Below are 15,158 nucleotides of genomic sequence, written 5' to 3' on the forward strand. Positions count from 1 at the left end.
TCCTGTCAAAGCAAAATCACGAGACTTCCTTTCCATGGTTAATTTCCATATGCGTACTTTGAATCTGTATAGATAATGCCTTCTTTTCCCTGGAGATAATCTAAAGCTCTCTTCAGAGCATATAGTTCACAACTCTGGGCTGACTAATTTGCTGGTAATCCTCCTTCTTCAATTACTGCTTTTTCTTCCCCATCAATGACGACATAACTCCTTGCTCTCTTTCCAACTATACATCAGGAGGAACCATCTATAAAAAGTTGTTGGATAGTTTTTTGGGTTTGTTTGTTTTTGTTTTTTTACATAGGGCATTGGTGTGTTTATTAGGTCTTCTCTTACCCTGGTTTGGTAATTTATAAAATCTAATCAATCATGATGCGGCTCCCCACTTGCCCGTTCCTACAGGAGTTGTGAAGGATTCAGGTTTCTGTCTACCACCAGGGTCAAATCATTCTTTTCTATTAAAATCGTTTCGTACTTCAAAGTTCTGAAATCTGTTAACCACCGGCCAGACTTTTGAGATAAGATAGTTCTTACAGTGTGTGTGTGGATGTACGATTAGGGTTCTTCTAGAGGTTAATTTTTGGCTTTTTTCTACTAATATTGCTGTGGCCACTACTGCCTGTATGCATGTGGGCCACCCCCAACATACCGGGTCCATTAATTTTGGATAGGTATGCCACCGGTTTCCTTTCTCCGCCCCGTTCCTGCATTACAACTCCATGTGCTATCCCTTCTTCCGTGTTTATAAAAACGTGAAATTCTTTTTTTTTTCTAGGGAGGGGAGGGCTAAACCCGGGGCTTCTATTAACTTCTGCTTTAATTCTTTAAATTGCTCTTGTTTGTCTTCTGTCCGCTGTAGTGGACTGTCTTTTACAAGTTTGTCATAGACTCAGTCACTAAAATTTCTGTATCCTTTAGCCCATAATTTACAGTACTCTAGTAACCTTAAAGTCTTTATTCGTTCTTGGGACACTTAATGCTGTAATTCGCTCTGGATTGATTTTTCTTTTTCTTTTGTTAATTAGATGCCTTAAATACCTTACCTCTTTTTGTACAAACTGCAGTTGTGTCGTTGAAACTCTTAATTCTTTTTCTCCAAAAAAAAACCATTCAGCAAACGTATCGATGTCTCTTTCTGACTTTTTGCTCCCTCTCTCCTGATACCAACAGATCATTTCCATATTGCAAGATTCTTACTGCGGGTTCTGCCTGGAACTCCCCTAAAATTTTCTCTTGCGTCTGTTCAAATAGATTTGGGGATTTTGTGAATCCTTGAGGCAGGGAGGTCCAGCGGAGTTGCTGCTTCTTCCCGGTGTCTGGATTTTCCCATTCAAAGGCAATTTCATAATACAAGACTTCTCAGCTCCTGAGTCTACTAAAAAGGTGTAAATTTCCTCCTGGGGGCGTGATTTTAAGTTTATCAAGGGCTCACTAATTCTTTCTTCCCCCAGCAGGCAGAGCCCTTGACACCCTTACTCGGGAGCGTATTCTTCCTGTTGACAGATTTTAAACACTCGTTGACCTCTCTTTCGCCTGGGACTCTCTCTCTTAAAATGTTCTCCCTGCCCACAATGGTAACACTTTCCGCCCTCTGGGGCTCCTGATTTCATTCACATGGGCTTTTTGAGCGGCAGCAGATGGGCTCCTTGTATCTTGTGTGCTCTCATCCCTGGCCCCGGATTCTGGGGCGCTTTATCTTTAGTCTTTGTTATTTCTTTTACAGTCACTACCATTAGTTTTGCTTTTGCCCTCTGCTTCTCCTCATCGCGCCTCACATATACTCTTTGTGCTTCTCGTAACAGCTCATTGATTCCTCTCTCATGCCAGTCTTCCATCTTTTCCATTTTTTTCCTAATAGCTGGCCAGGCATGGGTGACAAAATTTATTTTTTAATAATTCCTGGCCAGCAAAAGTCTCTGGATCAGTCCCAGAAAACTGCTGAATATTCCTTCAGAGCCTCTTCAACTGTTCCATCGGCGATTCCTCTTTGAGTTCTTGGAACACAACCCACCCCCAAATACATAATCAATGAGTTCTTGGAATGCAGCCCACCCCTGAACATGCCCCCTCCCTTCCAGCAGCGCAGGTGCTGTGCTTCCTCACGAGTCTTCCTAATAGTCATTGGAGGGAGGCTCGAAGTCTTTACCACCATGTCCTTCTTGTGGCTTCTTCATTCTTTACACTCCTGTGGTTATCTTAGCTAACGACACCACCCTTTGCCCTGCAAGTTTCTGTACTTCCAACTGTTGCTCTCGTCTGATATCCTGTCTAACACTATCCCTTTCCCAAACACACAGCGAGCACAGACCCATCTTAGCTGAAGCCATAGCGGGCACACACTCATTTGAGCTGAAGCAAAATTCTTTTGCTAAATTACTTATCACAACAGCAACACACACTGACACACCCCCCGACTGCATAGGAACACACACACTGACTACAGACCAACACGCACTAACACCCCACACACGCCCCCACCACACATGGAACACCCCACGTAATGCACACAGTGCTCGTGCACGTCATGCACAGAGCGTGGAAGGCATGCACATGCAGCACGCACACACACACGCAGTGCGGGCACACACAGCCTGCCAGCATACGCACAAAATGCCCGCACACACGGCACGCGCTCGACCCAGTAAACGCATACCTGCAGTGCGCACACTCACAGGCTCATCTACACCACACTGCACGTAAACAGTGTGCACCCACCGTGTGGGTACCGGGACACGGAGTGCACCCAGACACCGAGTGCACCCACACACAGGGCACACACGATGCGTGCACACACAGAGTGCAGCACACAAACTGACGTGCCGGCATTTCCCAGTCCCTGAAGGGCCGACAGGAGAGCTGGGGAGGGACTTTTTACAAGGGTGTGTAGTGACAGGATGAGGGGGAAGGGCTTCAAACTGGAAGAGGGGAGGTTTAGAATAGATCTTAGGAAGAAATTCTTGACTGTGAGGGTGTTGGACCCCGGCGCAGGTTGTCCAGAGAAGCTGTGGCTGCCCCATCCCAGGAAGTGTTCAAGGCCAGGTTGGACGGGGCTCTGAGCAACCTGGGCTGGTGGGAGGTGTCCCTGCCCAGGGCAGGGGGGGTTGGAACTTGATGGTGTTCAAGGTCCCTTCCAACCTAAACCATTCTGCGATTCTGTGTGTGCGCCCAGGCGTGCGCATAGGTACGGAGTGCAGCATGTGGGTGTGCTGGACTCGTCCCGCTCGCACATCACCGCTTGCCTGCTGCGGCTGTAGCCAGATGGGCCCCTCAACACCCCAAACCGTGCATGCTGCCTGTAGCAGTTCTGTTTTCTGGTGTATGTGTTTTGGGAAGGCCCTGGTGGCAAAGGGCTGCAGAGAGCGGGGTGGCAGTGAACTTCCCCAAGAGGTCGCGATGCCACACAGGGCTTTTTCTGTCAGCAGACAGCGCTCGCAGCCAGGCGCTGCTGCCTGCCGCGGGGCCTGCACAGCCTCGTCCCGCAGGCAGAACGTTCAGCGGGGGTCTGTCGGGGGTGTCCCATGCCGGCTTCTGCCTCCCCTCCTGCCGGGAACCCCCCATGGTGCCCCCCCTTCTGCCAAGAGGCCACCGGGCCCGGTGCCCGGAACCAGCGACTCTGTGACATCAGCCCCGGGAACAAGAGCACCGTGGGCAGCGTGAGCACTGCGGGCATTACGTCGGCTGCGGCACTGGTGGCGACAGGCCCTCGGTTCGCTTCTTGCAGGTGCCACGTGCCGCCACTGGCAGCAATGAAACTGCTCCTCGTCGTCGTCCTGCTGGCCCTGTGCTGGCCTGTGCAAGGCGCGTGGGACAGCTGTGGGTAAGTGGCCCCAGGCTCTGGGGGGGAGCTTGGGCAACCCTGATGGGGTTCACTGGAGGGAGCCCGCTTGTCCCCCGTGGCCACAGCTTCCCCAACCCCGCCTGGGAGCCTCAGATCCTGGCCAGCACCCCGGCTGCTGGCACAGATCCTCTGCGGGGCTCAGGCAGAAACAGGGGCGCCCGCACGCCCACCCCAGGGGGTTCCCTGGCCCTGCTGTCCGTGCAGCGCCTTGTGGGGAGGGAAGAGGGCTGACCTTCAGCCTGAACCGCAGCACGCCGTGGAGCAGGACAGTCATGAGTTTCTGGTTACAGAGGGACCTGCGGGCTCCGGCCCATGGCTTACCAGTACGGCATGTCGCGCGTGGTGGGTGGCACCGATGCCCGTCCAGGAGCCTGGCCCTGGATCGTCAGCATCCAGGACCCCTGGGAAGCAGGCACGGGGCACATATGTGGAGGGTCCCTCATCAGCCCACAGTGGGTCCTCACGGCGGCACACTGCTTCATCGAGGCCAGGTAAGGAGGGCCAGGGAAGGGGGCTGTCCCCACCACCCTCGCGGGTGCCCTGTGCGCAGCACCGCCTGCTACTCCCATCTGCGTTCCTGCCAGTACGCCCAGTGCCTGGGCACTGCCGAGCCCAGCCCAGAGACTGCTCAGGAGAAGGCTGGGCTCGGGCCACTGCTTCCTAGCAGCCTCCAGCGCCACATGGCTCGTGCCTAAGGCATGCCAGGGCGGTGGCAGCCTGCGTGGCACTGCTCTCCTCTCTGCCCTGGGAAGCAGAAGGCAGGAAACGGCGGGGCTGCTGCACCACGCGGCTCCGCTCCCTCTGACCCCCCTCTCCATCTGCCTTCCAGGCACATCAGCATGTGGCGCGTGGTGATCGGGGCCACCCAGTTGACTCGGCTGGGCCCCGAGGCCCAAGTGCGCCATATTAAGCGGCTGCTGGTTCACGAGCACTACAGGAATATCACGCAGAGGAACGACATCGCCCTGCTGGAGCTGGACCAGCCGGTCCAGTGCAACTACTACACCCAGCTTGCCTGTGTGCCCGACGCCTCACTTAGAGTGTCAGAGCTGCACACCTGCTACGTCAGCGGTTGGGGCGCCACCACTGCAAGATGTGAGTTCCCCAAAAGTGCTGGTGTCCTGAGTGCAAGCTCGGCACACTGGGGAGAGGGGTTGGGCTTCCCGAGAGCGGAGGCGAAAGCCGCAGTCAGGCTGCGGGGACGTATGCCTCCGGAGAGAATGGGCTGACCCACCGCCCAAAGCCAGACAGAGGGGAAACACGGGCACAGTGCCTTCAGGACGCAAAGCCAAGCCCGAGGGAAGGGGTTCACCCAGGCAGGGGGGGAGCTGCTGGGGCTTCATTGCTTTCTGTGCTCACAGTTGCAGGGTCAACGGATGTCCTGCAGGAGGCCAAGGTCCAGCTCATTGATGTCAACCTCTGCAACAGCAGCGGGTGGTACAGAGGGGCCATCCACAGCCACAACCTGTGTGCTGGCTATCCGCAGGGTGGCATCGACACCTGCCAGGTAGGACGTGCTGCAAGTCAAGCCCCGGCAGCACCGGCAGCCCTCTCGCAACGCCCAAACATCGCCCGGCACGTGCTTGGCCTGGCAAGTCACCCTGCCACCGCTGGGTCTTCACTGCTGCTGGGGCTCACCTCCCCTTCCCCAGCTGCAGGTCCTTGCCCAGTGCCCGCCTTGTCCCAGAGCCCGGGGACGCTGCCCAGAAAGCCCATCCTGTGCTCCCGGCAGCCCATAGGTCCAGATCCCAAAGCATCCCCCTTCCACACAGCCGGGAGCACTGTGCAGAGATGAGAGAGCGCCCGACCTTACAGGCCCTCCACCCCCTCCCACACGAGGCTCTGTAGGCTCCAGCGCCGGAGCAGCGCCGTTGTGTGCAGTGAGCAGAGCTCTGGCAGGTGCTGGGAGAGAGAAGGAGCCGGCCAGAGCGCTGACAGCGGCCACCCAACACCACCTCAACCCTCTCTCCTTCCCTGCAGGGTGACAGTGGTGGTCCTCTGGTGTGCAAAGACAACAACGCGGACTACTTCTGGCTTGTTGGGGTGACCAGCTGGGGGAGAGGCTGTGCCAGAGCCAAACGGCCCGGAGTCTACACCTCCACCCAGCACTTCTACAACTGGATCCTGGTCCAGATGGGACTGAGCCCAGCAGTAAGGGGTACTCCAACAGCACGGGCTTGGAGTCATTTTCTCACTGCCTCAACCCCTTATCAGAGGCCAAGGCCAACACCAACACCACCGGGCACGATTAGCTCCTGCCCATTTCCACTCCAGAAGCTGGTGGAATTCTTTACTCGGGTGCAGGAGCTGCTGCAGGTCCTGTGGGGGAAAAAGGCTTGAGCAGCGTGACGAAGAGGCTCCAGAGCAGGCCGCCCTGTTCCACGACCATTTCCTTCCGGGGCAATGCCTGCTGAGCCAAAGGCAGCCTCAGTGCCAAGGCCTGCTCTGTCCTGCCCGCGCTCCTCTGAGCGCAGAAGGGCTGATGTTGACTCGGTTGTAGAAATAAAGTTCCTGATTTTCACAGCTGAGCGTGCTTGAGTCCAATTCAGTCTCCGGTGCAAGGCAAGGACTTGCGTGCCCGGCGCCTGCCAATGAGGCTGCAGGCAGACAGCAGGGCACGAAGGGAAAGAGTGACTCCGAAGGGCTGAAACGGTGCCTGGTCAGAGAGGAGGGTGCTCAGAGCCACCATGGGACGGAGAAGACTGGCACATGGAGGATAGGAAACAGTGATGTGACCTGCAGACAACTTTGGGGGTATGCATTAAGGCACACAGCTGGAGATTAGGGCCCAGTGTAAGCCGTAGCTAATTGAACAGACGGTGTGAAACTGCTGAGCGTGACAAGAGAAATTGCTGACCACAGCAAAGAGTGAGAAGCCAACAGGGCTCTCAGTCCCAGAAGGAAGAGCCGGATTTCAGGGGTAGTTAACGGGGGATTGATCCCCCCTTGTCTCCATTTTCCCTGCTTGAACATCCCCCTCATCTTCCTTGACTCCTCCCTTTCTCCTCCCTTGTCTCTCCTCCCAAACAAGGGACCCACCCCAGGTCATTCCCCGCCCCCCTCCTCCCAGGTTTGCTCCATCGCTGAAGAGATTTGGTGTTTCAGGTGCTGGTAGCTCGGTCGCCTGGGACTGCCTCGGTCCCTACCACTGCCTGCATGCATGTGGGCCACCTCCGACATACTGGGTCCATTAATTTGGACAGGTATGCCACTGGTTTCCTTTCTCCACCCCGTTCTTGCGTTAGGACTCCATGCACTATCCCTTTTTCCACGTTTACAAGAAGGTGAAATGGTTTTGGTTTCTTTTTTTTTTTTTCCTAGGGAGGGGAGGGCTAAAACCAGAGCTTTTATTAGCTTCTGCTTCAGTTTTTGTAATGGCTCCTGTTTGTCTTCTGTCCACTGTAGTGGACCTTCTTTTACTAGTTTGTCATACAGCAATTTTACTAATTGAGTGTATCCCTCAACCCATAGTCTACAGTACCCTAGTAACCCTCAAATCTTCCTTATTTCTCTTTTTGTTCTTGGGACACTTAAAGCTGTAATCCCAGAAATTCGTTCTGGATTGATTTTTCTTTTTCCTCCACTAATTAAAGGCCCTAAATACCTTAATTCCTTTTGTACCAACTGCAGTTTTGCCTTTGACACTCTTAATTCTTTGTTCTCCTAAAAAATTCAGCAAACTTATTGATGTCTCTCTGACTTCCTGCTCTCCCGATACCAACAGATCATTTACATATTGCAAGATTCGTACTGCGGGTTCTGCCTGGAACTCCCCTAAAATTTTCTCTAGTGTCTGTCCAAATAGATTTGGGGATTCTGTGAACCCTTGAGGCAGGGAGGTCCGGCGGAGTTGCTGCCTCCTCCCAGTGTCCGGATCTTCCCATTCAAAGGCAAATAAGTTTCTACTCTCCTCTGCTAATGGACAGGCCCAAAAGGCGTCTTTAAGGTCTATTACACTAAACCATTTATGATTATGCGATATTTTACTCAGGAGGGTATATGGGTTCGAAACCACAGGCTGCCGAGTCTGTACTCGTTTATTGACTTCTCGTAGGTCTGTGACTAATCTCTATCTCCCCTCAGCCTCCTTTACTGGTTAGAATTGGACTATCGTAAGGTGACATCCAGGGTTCCAACAATCCATCCTTCAACAATGAATCACTTACTGGTTTTAGACTTTTCGTCCCCTCATAAGATACGGGATATTGTTTTATCCTTACTGGCCGGTCCTCTTTAATTTCTATTTTCGTGCGGGTTCATTTACTTGTGCTGTTTTCTTCTCCTGGCAACACCAGCAGCAGAGCGGTCGGAGGAGAAGGGTGAGTGCCAGGCTGGTGGTGCGGAGGGGCGTGAGTGTGATGTGCGCGGTGGCCCCGGAGGGCACTGAGAAGGGTCGGTTGGTCTGGCTGTGAGGGAGGATGCACTGCCCGCGGCGACCGCCCGAGCAAGCGCGGCCTTGGGGAACCGTCTGGTTGAGCGTTTGTTGGCGTGCTGGAGAAGAGCTGGGCAGGTGTCCCAAAGGGCAGCGTTTGGTGGGACTTCCTTCACCCCAAAGCTTTGTGGGACCTTCTAGATGTCATCTACCTTGACTTTAGCAAGGCTTTTGACACTGTCGCCCGTAACATCCTCATTAGGAAGCTGAGGAAGTATGGGCTAGATGAGGTGACAGTGAGGTGGATTGAGAGTTGGCTGCGGGACAGGACTCAGAGGGTTGTGATCAGCGGCACAGAGTCTGGTTGGAGGCCTGTAACCAGTGGTGTCCCCCAGGGGTCAATACTTGGTCCTATTTTGTTTAATATATTCATTAATGACCTGGATGAGGGGACAGAGTGTATCCTCAGCAAGTTTGCTGATGATACCAAACTGGGTGGGGTGGCTGACACCCCAGAGGGCCGCGCTGCCATCCAGCGTGACCTGGACAGGCTGGAGAGCTGGGCAGAGAAGAACCTAATGAGGTTCAACAAAACCAAGTGCAAGGTCCTGCACCTGGGGAGGAAGAATGCTAGGCACCAGTACAGGTTAGGGGCTGACCTGCTGGGAGATAGCTTGGAGGAGAAGGATCTGGGGGTCGTGGTAGACAGTAAATTATCCATGGCCCAGCAATGTGCCCTTGTCGCCAAAAAGGCCAATGGAATCCTGGGCTGCATAGGGAAGAGTGTGGCCAGTAGGTCGAGGGAGGTCATTCTCCCCCTCTACTCGGCACTGGTGAGGCCACAACTGGAATACTGTGTCCAGTTTTGGGCTCCCCAGTTCAAGAGGGACAGGGAACTGCTGGAGCGAGTCCAGCGAAGGGCAACTAAGATGATGAAGGGCTTGGAGCATCTCCCTTATGAGGAAAGGCTGAGAGAGCTGGGACTCTTTAGCCTGGAGAAGAGAAGGCTGAGGGGAGACCTTATTATGGCGTACAAGTATCTAAAGGGTGGGTTGAAGGAGGATGGAGCCAGGCTCTTTTCAGTGGTTCCCAGTGACAGGACGAGGGGCAATGGGCACAAGTTGGAACACAGGAAGTTCCGTTCAAATACACGGAAACAGTTCTTTACGGTGAGGGTGTCAGAGCACTGGCACAGGCTGCCCAGGGAGGTTGTGGAGTCCCCTTCTCTGGAGATTTTCAAGACCCGCCTGGATGCAGTCCTGAGTCATGTGCTCTGGGCAATCCTGCTTTAGCAGGAGAGTTGGGCTGGATGATCTCTAGAGGTCCCTTCCAACTCTGATAATTCTGTGATTCTGTGATTCTGTGAATCTCAGTGCCTCTGTAAATACCCATAAAAAAAAGTTAATACACTGAAACCTGAACAAAGAATACAACGCTTTATGGACACTTACATAACTGATGGTTTGCTGCTACCTTTAACTCCTCCAGCAGGGATTCTTCCGACAATTACCCATGAGTTCTTAGGAGTCGGGGCATTGTCATCTGCGTATTCTGAAAACAACATAAATACAGAAAAGAATATCAATCAGTTTTTAAGAATATATGTTACTATGGACTGGGACAGCACTTCAGAGAATTCTTGCACGGATTTAAAAGCAAAATTTTCTGTGTAACAGTGCGCTGTTATCGCCTCAACGCTCTAACAGTGCATTTCAAGAAGTCTTCAGGTTTCATCATCAAACCCAAGCAGCAAAATCTTCAAATTTTAAAATAGTTCGAATGCCAACAGCAAAATGCTCTCAAAGGTCACTACAGGAGAGTCTGCCAATGCGTGAGGTTCCTTCCTGATGCAGCTTAAGCTGCTTTGGCTTCTGTGTGGCTACAAACCCAAGAGACCATTGGAGAAAAACAAGCCACGGCAGAGTCTCACTTCGTAAACCAGGTTTTTCGGCGTGACACGCTTGCCCTGCAACCAACAGGCCCTCGGCTAAAGCATGGAAACTCTGCGCCGTGGCTTTCATAGCTGTGACCTAAAAACTGACGCCGCCGGTGCTCAAGACTGACAGACTACAGAAGAGAGGCCGACAGCTCTGTCCGTTTCTTGGAGCACCCACAAGCACGCTGCTCAGACGCCCAGTGCTTTACAGAATCACAGAGTGAATCCCAGACTGGTCAGGGCTGGAAGGGCCCTCTGGAGCTCCCCCAAGTCCCCCCCCCGCCAGAGCAGGGGCACCTCCAGCAGTGGCACAGGACACGTCCAGGAGGGTTTGGAATGGCTCCAGAGTGGGAGACTCCCCCCCCTCTCTGGGCAGCCTGTGCCAGTGCTTTTCACGGAATGACGGAATTTTCAGAGTTGGAAGGGACCTCTAGAGATCATCTAGTCCAACTCCCAACTTTTGTCTATAGTCTAAATATATCTAAATACTTGCCAGGAATAGCTTATCAAAACTATCTTAATAACCAACATTTTAAATGTAGACCTTAGAAGAAAATAATGCTGCGCAATTCTATTTGCCAATTTAGGTTGGCAACAATGGTCCGTCAATAAAACGTGACTTCACATGTCTGTATTATTTAAAATGGAGACCATTTTTCCATTCCCATTTTTGAATTAGCACATCATCCTACTCAAATCTGTTTTACATAAAACAGCATTAACGCGATTTTATCCCGAACATTTACCCAAAACAAACCATAATATTCTTTTTTATTAAAAGTAGCAGGTCATGTTTCTGCCCAGCAATTCTTAATGACTGATCCACCGACTGCTCTGCTGTCTTGTTATATTCAGAACATAACTCTTCCTCCTACAATGGAATTGTATTATTACCGGTTCGTTAAATGAACTAATACAGATTTTTTTCAGTCGTGCCACGGTCAAGAATGAAGGAGAAACATATTAAAGGAGGTAAATATTTATTAGCTTGTCCTCCTTGGAGCTTAATTATGTTGGATAAAGCACAACATTCCAAATAACACGGAACTCATTTGGTACTATCTTTTGCAAGACACTTCAAGGGGGTACTTATTTCCTCTAAATTTAGTTCTATAAAAGTTTGGCGTATGGCTGCATCTAATCCTCTGGACAGCCAAGAGAGCCAGCAGAGAGCGCGGCGCCATCTCACCTGTCTTTGGCGCTGTCTTATGATCCAATAAACAGCCCCCAAAGAGTGCCCGTCTCTCTCCATTTCCAACAGAGAGCCCACATGAGAAATTTAAACTACATTCCTGACCTTAGGGTGGTTAAACTTAGTCTACATAGATCTTGATCGTGAAGAAAAAGTCTATGAAAGACCTATGTTGTGTATCTCAGGAACGTACGCGTAGGGTTAACAGCCCATTTCCACCTTTTCCACCTACAGTCGACTGATGCAGGGAGTCACCACGCGTGTGACAGTATAAATATAGACGGGGGAAAAGGAATGAAGGATTTTTATGCTCTTTGTAATACGCTATCTTTTATCGTCACCAAATTAAAAAAGCGGGGAGGGCGGGAAACTATGTCATCGTTTCTCCCTGTAACAGTAGTTTGGAAACTGGTAAACATTGTCCGAGAAGACGGAAAGTACTCGCCTTTCTGCGAGCGTCGCTTGGTACCTTCCAAGGGTAATAGCTCATTTTCCCAACGCGAAGACGCAGTTTTTGTTGATCGGTGTTTGTGAGGGTACTGAATCCCGTAATACTCGCCTAAATATACCCCAAGAGGGAAAAAAAAAAAACCACCAGAGTTTACTATATTGGTAGCGCTGCTGCTTAGGAAAGAGTGACTAATTCCGTATTTACCAGATATATAGAACGCTTCCTTTCTTGCTCTTTCCTCTTCAATATCTGCAGCAGCCTTAGGCACCCATTCAGAAACATCTGTAGGAAACAGTTTAAAAAGATTTTTAAGTGTCTATACAAAGACCTTCAACAATTCTTAATAATCAAATCCCATAACGAATTTCATTTGGGTCGTGGCTGTTTCTTTTCTGACTGCAGCCTCTGCTTCGGGACAGAAAAAGAGTTCCTTAATATTAGGCGTTGCCAAGTGCAATGGAATTGCACTCACAACACATATTAAGCTAACGTTCGGCGATTTAAAATGATTCAAAAGCACCTTCAGTCCTCCTTTGCAAAATAATCCTTCGTTTACACCCAAAAGGAAATCTCCTGATTAAACACGTCACCGGGGAGTGCGTGTCACCAAACCTCTGCCTAAAGTCACCGTCACGCGACGTCTGCCGGCAGAGCCGGTGAAGTGAGCGCTCCTTATCTGTCCCAGACGAGCAACGCCCCGCTTTTTCTGTTGTCTCAGTTAACGTGGCCAACTCAAACTGACACCGAGTTCGGAGGCCCTAACAGGCAGCCCTGCCCGCCCACCCGAAGGGCCGGGGAAAGGGAAAGGCAGCTCGGGGCTGCCGGAGAACCAGCACAGGCATTTGCGGGGTGCACGCGGGAGAGGAGGTCCTTCTCTCACCCTCTGGGAACGTGCGATTCATTCCACCCCTATGGATCTCTCATCCCTCAGTGAGATACAGTCAACCGTTTAACTACAGTTCAAAAAATGTAAATAAATTATAATGTAAATATATACGCATAGACACCGCAGTTAATCTAGTAAGGAGTTTTGTCTGGATTCTCTTCGCTAGGTTTAAAAACAACTTTCTGGAATAACATGAGACTGCCTTCAGAAATTAGGAAATCGATCGAACAATTGGAGTTGAAGTCACACAGCTCTCTTTTGTAAACAAACCTGTGACTTCACCTTCAGTGATGAGCGTCTACAGCCCCTGTGCCAAAGTTTGTTTCCCAGAAAAGCACTACGTCCAAAACTTGTGATTTCATCCCCAAATACTGAGAACTTTTGAAGAGTATTTGATGGCCACCTGAACGGTGGATCGCACCATCGGAATGGTGGCTCGCATTTTAAACTTTATTGAATGAAAAAGAGGTATGTGAATTACACCACTGCTGACATCTACAGCCAGGCATTTCACAGGAGTCAGAAAACGTTGCCTCACTCACATCTGGGGACTACCGATTCCAATATTTTGAAGATGAGCTGGAAACTATTTCCAAAACTTGTCAACAACTCTTTTCTAAAAACATAATCATAATACATCAGTTGTGAAGTGCATTGCAAGGGCCCAAAAACCCCACTCTACTTCATTGAAAAAGAAAGACAAAAACTCTTTACAGTTCTCTTCCTCTTCATCGTCCTCTTCATCATCTTCGTCACTGAGGTTTATAATCACTGGAGGGTGAACCGGTAGTAAAATATTCTTATGAGTTCTGAGCGATCGGTGACGATGGGCTGCAGGCTGAATCCCTTCTCCTACACCCTGTGGCAATGGGCATCTGCAGATAAGGACATTATATGTATTTTATTAGGAGGGAACTAGAACATCAAGTCCAGGTTCAGACCAGCAGGTACAGTTTTTAAATCATTATCATGTTGAAGGAATCATTAAATAGAGAGATTGTGCATTGTAGAAAAACTCTTCTGCGGAGGTTGACATCTTCCAACCACCAGAGAGTAGGAGAGACACTCTCTTCCAAGAGCACCTTCCAACTACAGCGAGTAGGAAGAATCACGGGCACTCGCTCCTCTGAACGGGCAGACGAGGCAGCGCTGAAGAAAGCCTTTTGAAAAGAGGAACACAGTTATTCTACGCTATTTAAAAAAGGACGAGGGGGTATGGTATTGCTTTGCACACGGTATTTCAATAGCCTGCGTCCAACGTTCACGCCTGAACAATTTATTCCAAATGATGAATGGAAAGACACCTGCACGCACTGCACTGTAGTCTGACGTTCTCTATCGGAGGGGGGGTCTCATCCATCTCACACATTGTGCTCTATCAACAGATACTGCTACCGGTGGCCCTACCAACCTCCTCCCCCCGCCACGCACACTCCTCATTTCTCTTACATCGCTACCTGCCTACTCAACGCTTTCACTACTGGAGAGATTTAACCCAAGGAAAGCAACACTTTTACTCTGCGGACCTTGGCAACCTAAATTGCCATTTGTGAGTTCATCGTTCGTGTCACTCCTCGTTAGGAAGACCTGTAATGTGACAGCTGAAAAAATTCATGTGGCAGACCCTATTCAAACGCCAATACAATCCCTTTCTTTGCCTTCAACTTGCTGGGGCAGCAGGTCATACCCGAGTGATTTGCAACGGGACGTTTCTTGACCTTAATACATACTACGTAAGCACGGGAAGTAAGCACCGGGAGGACATTTTCCTGTATCTACTCTCACAGAATCACAGAATAGTCAGGGTTGGAAGGGACCTCTGGAGATCATCTAGCCCAACCGCCCTGCCAGAGCAGGGTCACCTACAACAGGTTGCACAGGATGGCGTCCAGGCGGGTTTTGAATGTCTCCAGAGTGGGAGACTCCACAACCTCTTCGGGAAGCCTCTTCCAGTGCTCCACTACCCTCAAAGTGAAGAAGTTCCTCCTCATGTTAAGATGGAACTTCCTATGTTCAAGCTTGTGCCCATAGAACATGAACAAATGGTTCATGACCAAATGGTTGAGAATATATTTTTACTCACTGTTACACGGCGGCAAAAAAGGTCCGTTCATGTAACGAGGTTTGCTGTGACCGACGGCACAACTGATGCTCAAACGGCCTAAAGGTTGTCTTTCCCAGCAACAGGAGGTGTTGCTGTACTTTTGCTGCAGGAGGAAACAGTTTTCAGGTACTGTAAATACAACAATAAATACAATAACAATACAAATACAATACAAACAGCAATAAATGGACTAAATGGATTAATACGGGGTGTGCTGCTGTGAACGCAGCGACAGAATCTGCACCCGGAACCCACATGAGGACAATGACTTTGCGGGTAAGTCGTGCTACATTCCCATACTCTAGTGGCTGCCTCAAATGGGAATCTCCTCTTTTAAAACTCTTTGGTTTTAATTAATAATACAGTAGCCCAGGTATAA

At 50.5% G+C, this 15,158-nt stretch overlaps 1 protein-coding gene across 1 annotated transcript; it reads left to right on the forward strand.

Annotated features, from left to right (window-relative positions):
• Positions 1–4,168: 4,168 nt before the first annotated feature.
• LOC309685173 (acrosin-like) lies at positions 4,169–11,580 on the forward strand (the record flags this gene model as incomplete). Its single annotated transcript, XM_082500986.1, has 5 exons — positions 4,169–4,329; positions 4,668–4,933; positions 5,200–5,345; positions 5,819–5,996; positions 11,573–11,580. 5 exons carry the CDS (start codon positions 4,169–4,171, stop codon positions 11,578–11,580), a joined length of 759 nt encoding a protein of 252 aa, XP_082357112.1.
• Positions 11,581–15,158: the final 3,578 nt, after the last annotated feature.

The sequence above is a fragment of the Vanellus vanellus genome, assembly GCF_965231255.1.
Source record: "Vanellus vanellus genome assembly, contig: HAP1_SCAFFOLD_230, whole genome shotgun sequence".
NCBI classification, from domain to species: Eukaryota; Metazoa; Chordata; class Aves; order Charadriiformes; family Charadriidae; genus Vanellus; species Vanellus vanellus.